A 19,380-nucleotide genomic window follows, 5' to 3' on the forward strand; every position below is an offset into this window, starting at 1 on the left:
GCAGACACCGAGATGAGGTATCCTACCTTGAGGCATTCCTAGTGGACTCCATTTTGACGGGGAAACGTATTCACGTGGGATATTTGATGATGATGCACATGATATCATGTTGCGAGAGCACAACCCATGTACTCCCTTATGGCCCCTTCCTCACTCCATGGAGGATCACATGGATCAGCATCAGACTAGCTTCACCTCTCAGTTTGAGTATCTACAATAGAGATTTGAGCGTATGGAGGATCGCATGGATCAACAACAGGTTGCATTTGAGCATCTCCAACAGAGGATTGAGCACATTGAGAATCGCCAGGAGAGTCAACATGAGGAGATCATGGCTTACCTACACTCTGTGTTTCTACCTTCTCAACCTTGATTTCATTAAAACCCCCTTCGTTTCTTTTTTATGTTACCAAAAGAGGGGGAGATATTTAGGATCTAGGATCTAGGAAACCTACATGCATATCATTGTCGTATCATCTGTTTGGATTAGCTTATATGTTTATGTTTCATGTACATTTGACTTTACTATATATATATATGATATGTGTTTACACTGTTTCCTATTGAAAACTTGCATGTCTTGATTATCTTGGTTTTAAATTCATAAATTTTGATTGATTGATCCATGATTGGTTTGAGGGGGAGATTTTTCTTCTTCTCCTAGATAACCAAGGTTTTTCATCATCAGGTCAACAAGAATAGCTAAAAGACTATTCTACTCTTATTGATAATATGAAATAACTAAGCTAAAATATTGTGTAACAATGAGATGTGATAATTCAAAGTTAATATATGAGATAAAATTTTGAACTTATAAAATTTTAAATGCTTATAAAATTTTAAATGCTTTAATCATTAAAAAATTAAAATTAAAATATAAATTAGGAGAGTATTTCCAAATAACATTAAACATCGATTTTTTTGCAATAAAAATTGGTACTTGAAATCAAATAAACAAACATGGCTATATTAGTTTTTTCTGGGAGTCATGTAGCCAATTACATGAATAGAAAGCAAGGATTAATCACTTACTTTTCTCTTCTTCTTGTACTTGTTTTATTTCTTTAATTATTCTTATTATATTTCATTTTTAAGGTTCAGGGTTTTAGCCTTTAGGTGAAATCCGTGCTGCAATGCCACTTTACTGCTTTCACATTCCACCCACAACTCTAAACCCTAGTCATTTCCACCAAAAATCCCACAAAGTCCTCGGCACCCACAATGAGAAAAGGGTTTTGGCCAGCCGGAAAATTTCCCATGCTGCTCATTCGAGAATTTCACCTCTCTGGACTGTGGATGAGATTGCAGAAGCTGTAAATGGCACAATTGTACAACGGGGTCCTCCAGGACCCATTTGTACGGATACCAGAACCCTTGAACCAGGCCAATGGTTCTTCGCGATCAGGGGCGAAAATTTTGATGCCCATGAGTTCATAACACCCGAATTGGGCCATAAAGGCTGTGTTGGAGTGATTGGAAACTGGGTTTGCCCGAATTGGGACAAGGGCTTTGTGGAAATGGGTGGTGACACCCTAACTTCATTGGAGAAGATGGCCAATTATGCAAGGAATAAGTTTCACGGCTGTTTGGTTGGGGTAACAGGAAGTGCGGGGAAGACTACTACAAGAACCATGATAGCATTGACTCTTGAAAGCCTAGGCCTGGTTCACCAAACTCATGGGAATGAGAATAATAGAATTGGAGTCTGTTTGTCGTTAATTGGGATTCCTCAGAATGTGGGGTTTGTAGTTTTGGAGTTGGGAATGGATAGAAGAGGAGAGATTATGGAGCTTGCAAGAATGGCTCGGCCATCCATAAGAGTGATTTTGAATGTGGGGTGTGCTCATTTGGAGAATTTTGCAAGTTTAGAGGAGGTTGCAATGGCAAAAGGGGAGATTTTGGCAGAAGCCAAGCCAGGGGATGTGTGTGTTCTGAATGCAGATGATCCTCTTGTTATGAGCCTTCCTGTTCCTCATGGTGTCAAAAAGGTGAATGAGACTTTATTTTGATCAATTATTGATGTTTTCATTCACATGCTATTAGGCCTTAGAATATTTTAACTAGTTGAATCAGTTGACTTCAATCGTGGATACAATGTATTAGGTTTTTGAATTTGGTTATGGTTACCAATTTATAGAAATCCAACTGTATCATGTCTTGCATTCAATTAGTGAGATGTTACCCCATGATTACATAGAGAAGTAATCTCTTGGCTTCAGGTGCTATTTGGTCAGAGGTTAGAGTGTGATGTTCGGTTTGCAGCAGAAAAAGTGCATGGGGGTCATGGAGTTCGAGTGGTCCTAGAGAGAAATCATGAAAAGTAAGTTCTTCTGATGCATTGTTCTCCTGAATTAGTAAATATCATTAAATACAGAGAAGTTATATTTACTAGTGTTTAAATTTATTAATCATTTTATAATGAAATGTGAAAAGAGAAATGCTATGTTTTTGTGTCCTTCATAGTTGAACTCTGTTAGCATCTTATAAAGTACTGCAAATGATTTGGTGTTGCTGCTGTAATTATATTTATAACAAAGAAACCATTGCATCTAATTTCAGGGCTATCAATGAGCTCATAACTCATTGACAAGATTTTGTAACATGTCCATGAGGTTGCAAGTTAGATCCCAGTTGAAATTTGAAAACCTATAAAAGTTGAAAGTCTGTAGCACACACATGAATCCTCTTTTGGACTCAGTATGATTAAGATCATAACTTAATCTGCACAAGCTTTAGTGTATGATTTTTTATCCCAGTTGGAAGCAGGTCAACATGAAATTCTTGGAATCCAGCACTTTCAATTTGAACTATTTTGATTCAAAGATCAATTCTTTGCACTTGCCAAATACATCAATACCCTACCTGCATGAATATGATACTTTGTCCAGGAATCATGTAAAGTTTGAAGTGCTTGTAATAAAACATAGAACAAGTTATGCCTTTTCTACTTGACAAACTAATTATTTTCATACCAAAAACATATATCTAAATTGCATTATCATGTGTGGTCAAAACTATTAATTATTCATGAACATAGTAAATCTAAATATTGATTTTTATAAACATTCTGAACTTTTATGGTACAATAAGATTTTTTCCCTGCCATATGTTACATTTGCTTTACTCAAATTTCTTCTTCCGAGATTCTTGTTGGATTTTGTGGCTTCCTCTCTACAGATTTTCCTGATAAAAATGTCCATGGAAGGAATAATCTATAAATATGTGTAGAGCATGAAACTTTTATTTTACTGCATTTATGTCCATAATAGTTTTGCATATGTAATTACCTTCTGTATTTTGACTGTACTGCTGAAAGTTTTTGTCAATGTTAGCATATGTTATTCTTATAGTGCTTATGCTTATATTTCTTACATGACATGTTGGTGCCATATTTAGGGTGGAATTTGTGATTCCCAGCCCAGGTCTGCATTTGGCTCAGAATGCATGTGCGACTGCTGCAGTGGCAGTTGCATTGGGGGTTTCTCTTCCTCAAGTTGGAATATCATTGTCGAGATTTATTCCTGTTAGCATGAGATCAGAGCTTGAAGTTGCAAAAACTGGCATCAAAATTATCAATGATGTTTACAATGCCAACCCTGTTAGCACCAAGGCTGCCATTGAATTACTGAAAAACATTGATTGCAAAGGAAAAAGAGTTGCAATTCTTGGCGATATGCTAGAACTTGGTCAAGCAGAGACACTGTCTCATGAGATGATGCTAAGCCTTTGTTGTGATTCCCATTTTGATCTAATTGCTCTTGTTGGAAAGCGGTTCCTTAGAGCAGCTGAGAATTTAAATCTAGTTGGGGAAAGAAATTTGTTATATTCACCTGATGCGGAAAGCTTGGCATTTGAAATTGTGCAAAGGTTAAATAGAAATGACGTTATTTTGGTGAAGGGCAGTCGGGGAATGCAAATGGAAAAAGTTGTAGCTGCAATAAAGGCCATGAATCTAGGCTTTCCACATGAATAGTAAGGGGATAGGAATCAACTCAATTTAGGTATTACCTCTTTTCATCACTATGCATGTGTGTATATATATGCAACTTCAACTTAATTTATTGACAGAACTTTTTACAGAATTTTTTTTGTGCAAAACAAAGCTGTCACACAAGATGACTAACTGGAAACCTCAGTTGTTACATTAAAACTACTATGCTATGTTTTATAAAATGTGAGTTACATCTATACTTTTTAGATTGGTTTTACTGATGTCGCCTATTCACTTATTCAATAATTCTTCTGCTTTTCTAACCTTTGGGTTATTTCAATGGCAATAAATGCAGGACTACTTTGTCTAACAACATTTACATGGAAAGGCAGATTTATGGGCTTTGTCGAACCATATCAATCTTGAGAGTAATTCAGAAGTTTGTCATACGCATGCTATGTTGCAACAAAAAAAAAGCTGGCAAGATAAGTGGTCTTGAATAGGTGCTTAAAGGGTTCAGCTGTTGGAAAGTTCAGCCTTCTACATTTGTCCCATCACCTCCCTCTGAGTGTCATGTCGCAAAGTTAAGAGGCTCTAAACTCCCAACCCCTCCACTTGATCTTCCCAAAAGTTCTCTTTAACCCACATGCTGACTCCTTTTCTACCCTGCCTCCGAGGTACTCTACCCACTCACCACTTGCTCCTGTTGTGCCATGTTTCCACCCAGCCCAACCATCTTCCCTTTGATGTAATTTTCTCCCTAGTTGCCTTTCATACCATAATCTCTCCTTTTTTCATGCCTGATTCTCTCTTTAACATCAGGCAGCAATTTCCTCTTACATGAAAACCACCGATGTCAAATAGCTAAAGAACTTATTAACATGAGGGTGAGGCAATAGCATACGAACTTAAGACACTTGCATATTGGGGTGTGCAATCAATTATTGGTTGATGGCTCAATTGGATGTGCCAAGGGTCAATTTGGAGCAGGGCTATATTCAAACTAAGATACTTCAATTATCATGAGACCCCTAAGTGAAACTTTCCTTTTTCATGGTTGTGTTATGGCAGTTGTAAGAACTAATAATTTCCTCCACTTGATGGCAGCATTGCCCTTTGGCATTTTGATTTTCTAATAAGTTTGCATGAAAATATCCCCAGGTTTTTCTAATCATGAGGGGATTCAGATTTGCCTCAGGACAAGTCTCATTGTCTCCAGGAAGCATCAAACTGTGTCAGATTGTCAACTGCAGTGTAAGTTCATTTCATCAAACAATCCAAGGTCAATTAGTCAATCTTCTTGGTCTTAATAACATGAGTTCATTTTCTACCTTTTGGGTAGAGATATTGGTGACCATTGTGATTACCAGCGGCAAACCAAACCACTGATAGCTATCTCAAGCAATCTCATCACCTTTCCACATAGAGGACTAGGGAAAATCAAGTAGCAATTCCAATGTAATAATTGGATATTGAACAACAGGGTCAATCTTGTCATCTGATACATAGTGTGTCAGTTGTCCCTTGAAACAGAAATTGGCGGACATCTCATTTCTTGAGAATCAATTAGTTATGATAATTTTTTGACAGTTATCTTTGTGAGGCTTAAAGCATATCACTTGCCTGACTATTATCAGTTGTTTGGTGTCTATCAGGCTGTGATGATTATTGCTACCAGCGCATGAAGAGACAGGGGAAACCTGTTGTATTGTCATCTAAATTGAGGTTTAATCTGGTCTCATTGAAATGACAACATGCATACAGGCTATCAGTCTGTAATTGCTCTGTGGAGTCCCCTATTCATACCAGTTCAGGGTATTCATGATATTCACCTGGCAGTTTGAGTGGAGGAATGTTAAGCTGGTATGGCATGTTCATTTAGGACTTGATGGAAGAATGTTGCTACCTTAAGACCAATGAGTTGTATTTCAATTATGATTATGGGAACTTTGCAATTGGTGAAACAGTTGATGAAAAACAAAGTTGCTCTTGTCCAGCATGTTAATGTGTGTATTTATTTCGTTTTCCACTTTGATGATATCTTGAGGGACTTGAATGCCATGAGCTGTTGTGCATTTGTCTCTGCATTTTATGGAAAGCCTTTTGTCTGTAATTGGTGTTATTAACTTGTAATGAATGTAATACATTTCTATGTGTCCATTCTAAGCCTACTGGTGGAAATACCGAAGCATTACTTGCTTGCTATTGAATTTAACTAGAATTATCTGCTTTTCAAGTTGGTGAGTTTAGTTAGATGAGCTGGCTCTTCCTATGGACAGGGAGTTTCTCTTTTATTGCTTTTCCATAAATGGCAAGTCCCAAATAAAAGTGAACCTGCTGTTCCAGTAGCTAACATGACATGCCTTCCAAAAAAGTTCCCATTATTACTCGGTGGGGTTTTCTCTTAGTTCCAGGCTTACCAATCTGTGTCTCATTTTTGTGTCAAAATTCATAGGATCTGATTTAGCTTCTCCCCTCAAGCAATGCTAACCACCACCTTACAAAAGACCAAAATTTCAATGATTTCTTTCTTTACTATTATTTTACTGGTGCCAACTTTCCTGAACCCTCTTCATTCCAGATTCTCCAAACTTCACAAGTTCTCACTGAGATTTAGGATTATGAATCTTGCTGGAGATCCCTTAAAGCAAGCAATGGTCTACCAAAATCCACAGCATCAGTATTTTGTGGGTGATAAATGATTCATTATGAAACTTGCTGGGTCCCTTGGATATTGTGATAAATGAAAGATTCATTGTATCATTCATCATGTATTGTTCAACGCAGGTCTTGGACTCTAAAGTTTGTTGTGGTTTAATGTAGAGACTTGACATTTGGAAAGGGTGAAGCATCGTTAATCAACCCGGTCTACCACCCCTTTTCCTTAAATTCTAAGGATGAGGATAAAAGAGAAGATAAAAAGACTGAGAAGAAGCATGAGATTGCACATGGCAAGCTGGTCCTATCAGGTTTAAGAATAGTGAGTTTCCCTTTTCTAACCACTTTAATCAACACTTGAATTCATAGGTTGCTTCTTTAAGGGCCTTTCCTTTTCCTCAGATGGGAAATCTCCAAGAATATCATTCTTCTGTGAATCTAAGCTCTCAAGAGCTTCTATTTTTTTTTTTTTTTTTTGGTCTAAAACAGGTCTGGTTGTTCCACAATTGCAGTGAACTCCATCTTGAGCTGTAGAATCACTAATGCCTGGGCAATTCCTGAGAACTTCTGTCTGAGTACCATTCCATTTTCAACCTTTTAGAACAAAGAGGCTGTTTAGTTTGATTGTTATTTTCAATCTTCCTCTGTGAAACCATTAAAATGTCTTATCTTTTAGCTTGTAATTTGGTTGATGAAATGCCTTCTCATTTCCCCTTTTTCATATAGAATTAAAAGAGGTCTGGCATCAAAAAGCTAAAATGCCAGCTCAAAAAGATGCATCTTCACATACTCTCTGAGTCAGCTTAAAGAAAGAAGTAACATATGGTACCTGTTAGGATTGAATAATTGAACTGCTGACCAAATATATAATACATATGTATATGTGTCTAACTGTATTTAACCAAATACACCTTTCTTGTGATATCTTGGGGAATTGAACAAAAGAAGAATAGGTCCTTCTTACCATAGCTTTTCAGAAATGGCCGAACACATCATCTCAGACTGTTTTTAAATAAGGTCATTTTTTCAAAAAGCTCATAACTGCGCCTTTATTCATGTTGATGAGCAATGGACGAGTCATCAACTAGAACTTGAAGATTCACACCCACTATTTCTATCCCTTTAAATGCACCTGCATTTTGCAGGTTTTGATCAACCTCAAAGTGTTTCTTCAATCTCTTGAAAGTAGAGTGTTCCAGACTTACGTGTTGCAGATAACTGACAAGGCAGCTGGAGATACAGATACCGAATTGCGGCACTTCTAACAATATGAAGAACCAACTCCAAGAACACATTATTGGAATCCCAGTCAGCTGCCAATATGATAAGCCATCTCCTTCAAATGTATCTGGGGCAGTCATCCCAAGTAAAACTCTCTCTCTGTCTCTTGCTCTTCACTTTGCTTATCAGTTTTAGTCATAAACGACTTCAAAATGGAAGTTGTTTTACCAATGGGGTTGTCTTGAAATTGCAGAAAAAATGAATTCAATGAATTATAGGATGAACAACAGCAGGAAGAAGGCAGACAATGTTGTGGATGGAGTCCGAGAGCATGGTAAGTTTGTAACTGTTTCTTTTTTGCTGCAGTTTATTTAAGAATTGTGAACATCCTGATTTTAACCATCTTTCATTTATAAAACTGCAGTGAGATTAGGGCTTAAGTTCTCTGAAACTGTGAAGGGAAAGTTGAGCTTGGGGGCTAGGATTCTTCAACTTGGGGGAGTGAAGAGAGTTTTCAGGCAAAATTTTGGTGCTAGAGAAGGAGAAAAGCTATTGAAGGTTTCCCAATGCTATTTATCGACAACAGCAGGCCCTATAGCTGGCCTCCTCTTTATCTCCACTCAAAGAGTTGCCTTTTGTAGTGAAAGATCAATCAAATTTTCTTCTCCAAATGGTGAATTAGTTGGAATCCATTACAAGGTGGGTTACTCGCCTAACTCTCTCTATGTCAATCCATCTCCCTTTCCATGATTTTTGGACATCTAAGTAAATTCTTTTTCTTTTGTGCAGGTCTCTATCCCACTAAGAAAGATTAAGAGGGCCAACCAAAGCGAGAATATGAAAAAGCCATCTCAAAAGTACATGGAAATTGTTACTATGGATAACTTTGAGTTCTGGTTTATGGGATTCTTGAATTACCAGAAAGCTTTCAGCTATCTTCAACAGGCAATCTCTCAAGTGCAGAATCCAGTCCAAGGTGATTCAATCCAATAAGTTCTTCCCTCCTGCTTCAAAAAATGTATTTACACAAACCTGATAAAGCTCTGCACAGTTGAAGGCTTTGTACAAATATGTTTTTTTGTTAATGAGAAATGATCTTCAATTCTTCAACCCTTATTTTCTACTCAGTCATTGAACAAGTTCTTCCCAAGTGATAATTGTGCTAGTACTTGAGTAGCTTGGGGAGATGAAATCTTTCATCTCCCTGGGGTTCTCAACAACCAAACACAATTTGCTGAAACTGTGGTAAGATTGGGGGCTAAGATATCTGAACTGTGAAACAGAAGTTGAGCTTGGGGCCAAGGATTCCTCAAATTGGAGGATTACGATAGTTTTCATGCAAATTTTCAGCGTTGAAAAAGAAGCTGTTGAAGGATTCTGACTTGAGTTTTATGGGGTTTGTGAATTATCAGAAAGCTTTCAATTATCTTCAACAAGCAATCTTTCAAGCCTAGAATCCACTATAAAAGAAAAGCGGTTCAAGCCAATACATTTCTTCCCTCTGCTTCATCTGCTGATATGCTTAGCAAGAGCCCAACAAAGCTCCAAACATGCATTTTTTTAAACGTTGCTTTTCCATAAGTAGATAGAATCAGTCACTCTAGGGTAGTTCACTGGTAGCCATGGCTTTTGATCTTTCAAAACAATATTTAACATCCTCATCCTTTAGACATCTAGAATTCACAAGTTCTCCCTGAGACTGAAAAGGGTTCAGAAGAATTCAACTAGTAATCATTCCTCCACACCCTTCCGTAAGTTTGTTGAAGTTGCTCTTGCCCAGACCTAAATAGAAGGTAATGCTACCATTGTCATTGTCTGTAAGACTGTAACTAATACCTATGTTTCCATTCTTCTTGGCAACTGCTCCCATGAGTGTCTAAACTTCAAATTAACAGGGCTGGAATTGGCATATACAGCAGGCCATATAGACACTTTAAGGGCTGCAAATCCTGGTTTGATATATGCTGGAGAGGCAGATTACGTCAAATTTTTCCGTCAGCCATGCTACAGCACTAAGAACTCCCAGATTATGTCAAAACCAACATAAAATTTTTTAACATCACCTACAAACCTCATTAGTTTTTAACTAAAACATTGGTGTATTTTATCAACAAAGAGGACAATGTTTCCCTTCATATTTTATCAACAAAGAGGTGGGACTAAGTATTGACCACCCCAACATTGGATCCACAATTTTTCTGCAACTCTTAAAAATACAGTGGTTCAAACACTAGATTCCAAGCAAGACTTGGGAGCAATGGTAAATGAAGCAAGACCTAGGAACAATTCAAGCAAAATTAGGAGTGACCCCCAAAACAAATAGTTGAAAATGGAAATACTAATATGACAATGAATTTTCATTGAATGAATGCTGATTACAAATTTACAGTTTGTAAGAATTCTTCGTGTCGATGATTATATTCACAACCTACTAAAAGCCTCTATACAGTTTTCAATAGAAATATCATGAACATGAAGGAACAAAACAAGAAACAGAGAATGGCTTTCTGGAGATGACAGCTGCCTTCCATCATTCAGGATGCCAATGAAGTTGGCTCCGCCTGCCATTTCCAAACATCAACTTGTCCAGTTCCATCCCCAGTGAAAAAAAGTTCCCCAGGACCTATTTGAATTTCTCAGACTTCTTCTTTTGCAAATATCCTGGCCCTCTCGGTGAATCTATGGCATAACAAATAAAATTAGTCCACCAAGAAGCAAGGAAGAATAATGGACTTATGAAGAGAAATACAACGTAAAAAGTAATGTTTATACTCACGATGGTAATTCATATAGCCGAACAGAATTGTCATTGCAAGAGCACAACAGTATTGGTTTTCCTTCTGAAACGTTCATACCAAAAAGAGCAAGCACACCCTGTAACAAGAAGCAGAATATAACAGATATATCACCATTATTGCTCACATTCCCTTGATAAATTAAGATATAAAAAGAAATGAATGACAATAACTTACATGTCCTTCATTATGTGTATAGGTCACATCCAAGTTGCCACCTTCAGTAGCAAACCAAACCTAAACCAAAACAAGAATCAGAACCTATTTCTGCTGAAGTTGCTCAATGAAACTGGTTTTCAAGTGCTATTTTTCCAATCCACATACTTTGTATAGCTTCGACAATTTTTCAGTTTTCACAAAATTGGAAATGATAAAATAAACACCCTTGTTATAAAAACTCAAGCTGACATATTTCCAAACCACTCTGCATAGAAAAATGATATAATAGTACAGAAAAGAGCTTAATTAAACCGACTCTTATTGTATTGTCCATGGAACCAGAATATAGCCTCCCACCACCTACTGAGAGCGAAACCACAGCACCATTGTCGCCTCCCAATGTTGTAGCCAGCTCAAATGCATTGGTTTCCTTTTTGGGTTTCCATGCATATATAGTGCCATTCTGCAGCACCAAAAATTAAAAATAAGATATAACTTTGTAGTGTGACCCCAGCATGTTGAAATAGTGAAAGAGAAAAAAAAAGAGGTTGGACTCAAATGTGCACATTCTTTCACACTGCCATTTTCAGGTTGTAAAGCAGGATTGGAAGTTGGACTCCATTAGTCATTTACAGGCGTCAGATGATGTACCAAATCATTACCATTCCTGAGAGCAGGACACAGAAAGTCACACTAGGTATAAGGAGTGATCAAGAAATTTACTGCACCAAGTACCTTGATGTGCCCATTAAGCTCGGCCAACTCAAAAACCCCATGGCCCTTAAACCATGAATGGAGATACCGGCACTTATCTGCCTCCACACAATTTCCATGTAGCCAGTACTTGCAGACCCCATCTCCAATTACTTTTTGTGTAATTCCATTTCCAGAGCTACTTCCTGCTCTTGTTGCACTTGATGAACACCTTAGATTAGTTGAGTCCCATTCACCCTTCTGTTTAGAATAGAGACTCCTCTCCCTGTTGTTTCCATGGGATTGATTTGAAGCTAATGAAAACTTTGGAGTTGTTGAACCTGATGACCTCTGCAGAGTTTTGAAGTTGAAGCACTCTTCAAATCAGAGTCGGGATTCCTCTGCCAGCAGTTTTTGCGGAACTGATTTGAAATTTGATAGTGAGCGTTTTGAGGCAAGTCTTGGTGCAGGAACCTAAAAGGGTTTCTGTTGCACCTCCCACGAGCCAAAAGGAACAAACCATGTTGTTCACATGTCTTCCTCCCCTTTTATCTTTGTCTTTGTCTCCAACCAATCTTGATGGCTTGATGTCCATGGCTACATCACAAAAAAATACATAGGTAGAACATATAAGTTTGCTGCACCAAACACAACCTTCAAAACCCCAATATCAACATCGAGAAACCCCTTAAATCTTTGACCCTCAGAAATCCATCACGAACAGCCACTAATCATCAATTAACATAAAACAACTTGATCTCTTCAACATCCATCAAAACACTTAACTTTCCAATTCTTAATACAAAGCCCTAAGAAATCCACCATGAATAATCATAAATCAACCATCAAAACCTTCTTCCAATTCTCAATTTAATACCCTAAAAAATCCGCGATGTACAATCAAAGAAATCCTTCAAAACCTTAATACTAATATCAATCGAACCCCTACATAATCTTCAATTCTCAGTACCAATCCCTAAGAAAGTGACCATGAACAATCAACAAACCCTTAAAAACTTCAAATCAATAAAAACGACTCTACACATGAAAAAAGGCTTTACAAAGAAGAAAAAGCTTCATAAAATCTCGCTACAAGTCTAAGAAACGAATAAAAGTTCTACACACTTGATATTCGCCGTCAACAAGTTCATTCGAGAATAAGTCATTTGTAGCCTTCGATTGATCTTTGAAATCAAGAAAACATCGTTTTTGTCTTCCATATTGTGATCAAGGTGAAAGAATTAAAAGGAAGTATTCTTTTGTAAAGAATATTACCAAAAAGATTGTACCCTACAATTTATAAATATTTTGTTTCACATATTTTTCCTATTATTTTGCTTACATCATAAGACTATTAGCGAAATTTATGCTTAGAAATTTCTGGCACGCTTGGTGGGACCTCTTTGCCTTTCATCTCTTTTGCAAAAAAAAAAATGATCACTACTAAGATGATGACATCTAAAAAAGTTCAAGTTACGCATAATGACAAAGGTGATAACAAGATTGTCATTACCCAATTGACACGTAGCATGTCTACAAGCCTTGCGACTCATAACAAAGTGAAATTGACTATTGCACCACCAAGAAAGTTAGCAAGTCAGCACACTCATTTGCTAAAAACAACGAGGACACAACGTTTACCAATTAGTCATCACTTTGGCCTCTTTAGAGGCAAAAGGACAAGGTTCTCACAATAAGGAAACACGTCATTCAACACTAAAGGACTCTAGGGATAAGCCTCCCTACTTTGTAATTGATGCCAACTCATGCACTCGCTCACTAATTGGGGTGTCAAAGCAAGACAACTCTTCCGACTAGTCTAGCTCTTTCACTTCTTCCTTCTCGATGACCATGCCGGTAATGACAACCAACACTATATCCATAGAAGAACAATTAGCAAAGATGACTCATGTCATCACCAAACTCACCAAGACTGTTGAAGAGAAAAATCTGCAAATAGCCTCTCTCATGAGCAAGGTTGAGGCACAAGTGCAAAACACAATTGAGTTAAGTCAAGTACTCACTCACCCTATAGGGATCAAGTCTCCAAGTGATGCACCACTTGTGTCTAAGTCGGTGCAAGCTGGGAAATAAACTATTGAATCTACCTCGATGATGTCACTATCTATCCAACAACTTCTGAACATGATAACTAACACCATCAAAGCGCGATATGGTGGATCCTCATGAAGTACATTCATGTACTCTAAGCCTTACACCAAGAGAATTGATAGCCTTTGTATGTCATAGGTTATCAACCTCCAAAGTTTCAATCATTCAATGAAAATGGAAATCCAAAACAACATGTTGCCTACTTCATCGAAACTTATAATAATGCATGTACAAAAGATGACTTATTGGTCAAACAATTTGTTTGATCTCTCCAAGGGAATGCCTTGGATTAGGACATAGACCTTACACCTAAATGCATTAACAACTATAAAAATGAAATTAAACTAAATATGATATATTTTTTATTCTCTCTCCACAACCCAATACCAAAAATCATTAAACATAATATTCTTGTGAGTGACAAGTGTTTTACTAAGGGTCTATTTGGTCATGTTTTTCATTCCTTGTTTTTAAAACCCATTTTTAAGTTAAAAAAACAAAAAATTTATCGTTTAGTATTTTATAAAAATAAGGGTGTGTGACAAGATTTTTTATTTATTTATTATTTTTTTTAATCTTTTCAAAAACTTGTATGAATAAGTTGTTTTTAAAAATAATTTTTCTAATTTAATTTTTTTTTAAAACATTATTAATTCAATTTATATAATATTAATTTAATTTAATTCTTCTTGTCAAAAATGAAAATAGTTTTTTAATTACAAATAAAATAAAAAAATAACAGTGTTTTAGTAAATATGAATAATAATATTATAATAAAATCTTAATATTATAATAATATACCAAATATATTATTTTAGTATATGTTATAAAAATATGGATATTAACATCTTCATAAAATCATAATTGATTTTTTCTTATTAAAACTTAATAATAATAATTTTAATTATATTGTTTAAAATAAATTTAAAAAATCGCTCTTTAAACATGTAAATTGAGTGAAATTTTTTTTATTATGTGCACATATTTAGTATTTAATTAAGAATAAAGTATTTTCAAGTGTTTTGATTTAATCTTCAATTAATTGGATTAGTTTTTTGAGTTTTAAATTATTTTTAAACTTATTAATAAATTCAATACAAAGTGTCACTTGACTTGAAGTTCATTTCTTTAGCAAATTTTTTTTTTTTATAAAAATACAATTATGTGTAAAAAAAAAGAAATAATATATCATTGTGGACTAATTTTTATTCATAAATTTCTAATATGAATTGGGTCACTATTTGAATTTCAATTTATTTTAAAAAATTACTGGACTTGTTAACAAATCCAATATATAGAGTCTTGTTTGATATGGAATTTATTTGCTTAGTAAAACAGGAATTTCAAAAATGTAATTATATGCAAAGAGGAAACTAGTCAAGCAATTCAAAATGAATTTTTGTTTAGGACTTTCTAATATTATTGAGTTTCATGACTTGTTAATACTAATTAAATCATTTATTAAGTTTCAAATTATTTTGAAAAATTAATAAATTTGATGTATCAAATATAGTTTGATTTGGAAATTATATGTTTAATAAAAAAAACTTTCAAAAGTTAAAGGAAATTTTTTATTTTTTATTTTTTTTAAAGAAAAACATGTGTAATTCAAAGGAATATCATATTTGAATGTTTTTTATATTAGTATTGGATCGTAAAGAGAGAAGAAGAAAGATATTTTGTTTAGCTTTATTATTTTTTTTTTTTAGTTTTTAAAATTTTGCATTAATGAGTTTAGTAACTTTTAAGAATAATTTAAAACTCAAATAGTGATCCAATTAATACTAGAAATTTATGAACAAAAATTGGTCTACAATGAATCTATTGTTTCTCTTCTACATATAGTCATATTTTTCTATTTTTTTCACTTAACAAATAAACTTTAAATTAAGGGGGACTTGATACACTAGATTCATTAACGAGTCTAATAATTTTTAAAAATAATATCAAACTCAAATAATGACCCAATTGATATAAAAAAAATTTATGGATAAAAATTAGTCCATAGTAATTATATTATTTATTTTCTGCACCTAATAGTATTTTTATAAATTTTGTCTCTAAATAAATTAACTTCAAATTATGTGACATTTTGTATTAAATTTATTAATGAGTTTAATAATTTTAAAAAATAATTTGAAAGTCAAAAAACCAATCTAATTAATTACAACGTAAATCAAAGCATTCCAAAATACTTTGTTCATTGTTGAGTTTTTAATATGTGCATTTAATGAAAAACTTACCTCATTTACAAGTTAATATTTTTTTTTAAATTCATTTTAAATAAATTATTATTAACAATTATTATTATGAAACCAAGGTTTAGTTAATCTTGATTTTGATGATAATGAAACAATGTTTAGATCTAATGTCTTATTTTAAGTGTGTTTAGACAAGAAAATTTTCAAAACGACAATTACAAATACAAAACTAAGCCAAAGCGAAATAAAAAGGAAGAAAAAAACCTCAAAGAGAAATGCTTTCAATACCAAAGTTTCCTATGATCTCTTTGTAAGGTTATTGGTGCACTAGGTTTTTATGCATTTTATTTTATTTGTTTTATATTGAAAATCATTTAAGAGTTATTTTGTTTAAAAAAATTTATAATTGGATGGTTTCCTATTCTCAACTAAAATATTGTGCTAAACATTTTTTTAAACTTGTTTAAAAGGTTTTGAGTTGAAAAAAAATGGTTGTTGAGCAAAAAAGAGTCTAATCAATTAAGGTTAGACTCAACTAACTCAACCAATTAGGGAACCAGTCAACTGATTACCTTCCTGATTAAGGACTAATCAAGGGATGAAGAGATCTTCTCTTTCATCCAAAAGGATTGCTCTTCTAGTCGAGGCTAGACCTTTCTAAATCGAGGTTCGGTTAAGCCCCAATTGTCACCTGATAAAGCATTAAATGCTAACGGCTAGTGAATTAGTTGAACCAGATCTTAATTGATTGACCCCCAAATGTGCCTAACAGCTAGTTTGAGATTCTCTTCCCTATATTATATGCAATTGTCTTTATATTGTTCTTATTTTATATTCACATATAATTGTTTCTTACATTCACATAATATATTGTAATTAACTCTCTATAGTATGATGTTATATCAACTTCATAATTGGATTTTGAGGGAGTTTGTATTTTTATATGGGTCTTGGTGGTCCTTGCTCAAGCTTATATTCCTTGATGGCATAGTTTATGAGGATTGAATTAGTTCTTGGTTCACTTATGTATATAAGGACATTTTGATAAATAGACAAGGTTGTAACTACGACTTTGTTATCCTAAATACTAAGCCTTTTTACTCACTATGACTAAGAAAAATCAAAGAAAGAGTCACTACGGTTGTTGTAGTACTCTGGGCATCATTCTCAAGGACTGACCTATTAAAGTTATTAAACTAGATCAAAATGATTGCTTTTTAGCTAATTTCTTGAATTGAGATTGTGTAAAATCAATTTAAATAAAATAAATAAATTTACTAGAATAAATCAAATTAAATTGCAAAAGAATTATTGATTTCTACTTTAAATGATTCAAGATTAAGGGTTCTACAATCTAACTTTAGGTATAGAGCATTACGCTAAACAAGGGTATATATTTTAATTATTCAAAGGATATTCAAAATATGAGGTCAAATTAGATCAACCTAAGTTCCCTAACTAAGGGTTGTATCTATATCCTAACTTCTAACATTCATTCTTTTACTAAAATACCAAATAGATGAATGAATATGAAATTTAATTTTAAGTCTAGAATTTAGACCTTTACTACTCTGAAGATTTGTCTTATGGTAGATAACAATAGTAAAACCTCATGTAACTAGGGATCAAGAACTACCAATATTCTATAGTATAAAGGAATTGATTATTATGTCATCTCCTAATTAAAACCAATCTTAGATGATGTCTCTATTTTTGTTTACTATTCCTCAACCCTTCATTTGTTTCATTTTTAGTTTGATCTTACCCATTGATTTCCCTTGGCTCTAACCCTAGGTTTTCATGTTTCACACTCCAAGATGGGTTTTTTAACTTCCCATAGTGGTGATTTCATTTACACAATCCATAAAAGAAGAATAAAGAACCATTATTGAATCAAAGAAATCAAAAACAATGTTTTATTCAATAATATAAATGAGAAATAAAACAAACCAAGAAAATCTTTGGTGCATTTCTTCTCAAAAAAAATCCAAGAACTCCTAAAAAAGAAATGTAATGTTCTATTTGTAAGCCAAAAGTTAAGTTGATACATGGTAAGATCCTAGAGAACATGCAAAATCTTGTTTTCAAATCAAGGACTCTCAATCAAAATTATAAAATTTGAATCATGGGAGTCTTTAATAAAAAAAATATTAATTTTGCACGAGGATCACCAATTTCACATGATAATGTTAAATAGAAATAAATTAACAATATTTAAACATCATTATGGTGGAGTTGGCATGGTCATACAAAAATCTGCATGGTCATGCAAAATTTATTCCCATTGCTCTCTCAATTGCTGCATCAATAAGCTCTCTAGCTCATTTCGCATGTTCATGGGAAATTTTGCAAAAACATGTGAAACTAACACTTCTTTGGTTTCTCTTTATGAAATTCTCTTGAATTACTCATATATTTCATGTTTCAGCTTTGAATTGCACATCGTTTGAAGCATTGGACTCCTGATTTATTGAGCTTCAAAACAATATATAGCATGCCCAAAAATTTCTTTGGGAAATGCTCCAGATTTACTTCAAACTTAGAATATATGTTGCTCCTAGATTTTTAGTTCCAATTCGAATGTTTGAACTTTAAGTCGTGTCCTTCAACGTTCCTTTTTGTGTTTGTTTGCTCTCCAACTCTGTCCATAATGTTCATTCCTCGTTTTTCAAGCCATGTCTCACTCATTTTGCCCTTGTTTAGGTCTTCTTATGCTTTATAAGTCTCGAGTATCTCATTTATGCATATTTGATCCATTCCTTTACCTTAGTTGAAAATTACTTTTGCTCTTCTCATTTTTTCTTCATCTCTTGGAGTTTACGTAAAAATAGAAATTAGATCTATAACTAGGTTATTGACATCAATTTGAGTTAATTTTGATGGTTCAAGCCTTTTATAATGCATAAATCATAGTGTTTATATGCTAATTGAGCACATAATTTGGCTCTAATCAAGTCGCACAAGAGTTAGTAAATGATATCTCTTGACTAAGCTAATTGGTTAATTGGACTTTATTGAGTTAATTAATCAATTAGGATCCTTTTGGGGCAAGATTAAGTGAACCAAGTCAACGAAAGGCTCAAGTCACTTAAGCCCATGGGAAGCATATAAATACCCATTTTAGGGTCAGGGCTTTAGTTTTCTTCCACTCACTTTCTCTTGTACATTCTAGAGGGAGAGAGATTTCCTTAAACTCCAACCTTAAAGAGATTTCTACCATCTCAATGCCAAGATTAAAGAATGAGTCATTGTGTGGAAGATCAGTAGGTTCACAAGATCCCGACAACTACTACACATTCGGTAACCTTCTTCACCATAAGAAATTGATCCGAGAACATCTAAATCTTGGTAAGTGCATATCATCTCATTTTTTAAATCTATAAATATGTTTTAAATGTTGTTGTGCTTCTATTGCTAGGAGCTAAAAAAGCTTAAAAGATTTGCATGCACCTAATTGATCGAGGGCAAGGGAACGAAATAATCCAGAATTTCTTATAATTTAAGCTCAAATGAATATAAGATTGAGGTGCACTAAATGGATATGCAATTTTGAAGCAAAACGCATTAAAAACCCTTCTCCAAGGCTCAAATATATTGAAGAAAGATTTTG

At 34.2% G+C, this 19,380-nt stretch overlaps 2 protein-coding genes and 1 pseudogene across 4 annotated transcripts; 2 read left to right on the plus strand and 1 right to left on the minus strand.

Moving 5' to 3' along the window:
• Positions 1–1,101: 1,101 nt before the first annotated feature.
• On the plus strand, positions 1,102–4,378 carry LOC117924365 (UDP-N-acetylmuramoyl-tripeptide--D-alanyl-D-alanine ligase-like). 3 transcript variants are annotated; one of them, XR_004652761.1, is made up of 5 exons: positions 1,102–1,988; positions 2,220–2,320; positions 3,397–4,001; positions 4,081–4,174; positions 4,287–4,377. XR_004652761.1 is itself a non-coding variant. In XM_034842979.1 (4 exons), the coding sequence occupies exons 1-3, from the start codon at positions 1,134–1,136 to the stop codon at positions 3,971–3,973; spliced, it is 1,533 nt and encodes a 510-aa protein (XP_034698870.1). In that variant the 5' UTR covers positions 1,102–1,133; the 3' UTR covers positions 3,974–4,001; positions 4,287–4,378. The 3 variants fall into 3 exon arrangements, 1 of the variants encoding a protein (XP_034698870.1); XR_004652762.1 differs by having other exon boundaries at positions 4,104–4,174; XM_034842979.1 differs by lacking the exon at positions 4,081–4,174 and having other exon boundaries at positions 4,287–4,378.
• Positions 4,379–4,433: 55 nt separating this feature from the next.
• Positions 4,434–9,102, plus strand: LOC117924366 (GEM-like protein 4). Its single transcript, XM_034842980.1, has 7 exons — positions 4,434–5,185; positions 5,587–5,794; positions 6,755–6,911; positions 7,735–7,955; positions 8,064–8,144; positions 8,235–8,509; positions 8,600–9,102. The coding sequence occupies exons 4-7, from the start codon at positions 7,859–7,861 to the stop codon at positions 8,801–8,803; spliced, it is 657 nt and encodes a 218-aa protein (XP_034698871.1). The 5' UTR covers positions 4,434–5,185; positions 5,587–5,794; positions 6,755–6,911; positions 7,735–7,858; the 3' UTR covers positions 8,804–9,102.
• A 1,083-nt stretch (positions 9,103–10,185) lies between these two features.
• On the minus strand, positions 10,186–12,052 carry LOC117923866 (annotated as a pseudogene).
• Positions 12,053–19,380: the final 7,328 nt, after the last annotated feature.

The sequence above is a fragment of the Vitis riparia genome, chromosome 10 (genome assembly GCF_004353265.1).
Source record: "Vitis riparia cultivar Riparia Gloire de Montpellier isolate 1030 chromosome 10, EGFV_Vit.rip_1.0, whole genome shotgun sequence".
NCBI lineage: Eukaryota > Viridiplantae > Streptophyta > Magnoliopsida > Vitales > Vitaceae > Vitis > Vitis riparia.

Bases quoted from the DNA above. Each gene is read 5' to 3' on its own strand.
- LOC117924365 (XM_034842979.1), top strand. From the start codon at position 1,134: ATGCCACTTTACTGCTTTCACATTCCACCCACAACTCTAAACCCTAGT. The intron at 1,989-2,219 runs GTGAATGAGACT...TCTTGGCTTCAG, and splicing joins TTCCTCATGGTGTCAAAAAG to GTGCTATTTGGTCAGAGGTT. The intron at 2,321-3,396 runs GTAAGTTCTTCT...TGCCATATTTAG, and splicing joins CTAGAGAGAAATCATGAAAA to GGTGGAATTTGTGATTCCCA.
- LOC117924366 (XM_034842980.1), top strand. From the start codon at position 7,859: ATGAAGAACCAACTCCAAGAACACATTATTGGAATCCCAGTCAGCTGC. The intron at 7,956-8,063 runs GTAAAACTCTCT...TTGAAATTGCAG, and splicing joins ATCTGGGGCAGTCATCCCAA to AAAAAATGAATTCAATGAAT. The intron at 8,145-8,234 runs GTAAGTTTGTAA...ATAAAACTGCAG, and splicing joins GGATGGAGTCCGAGAGCATG to TGAGATTAGGGCTTAAGTTC.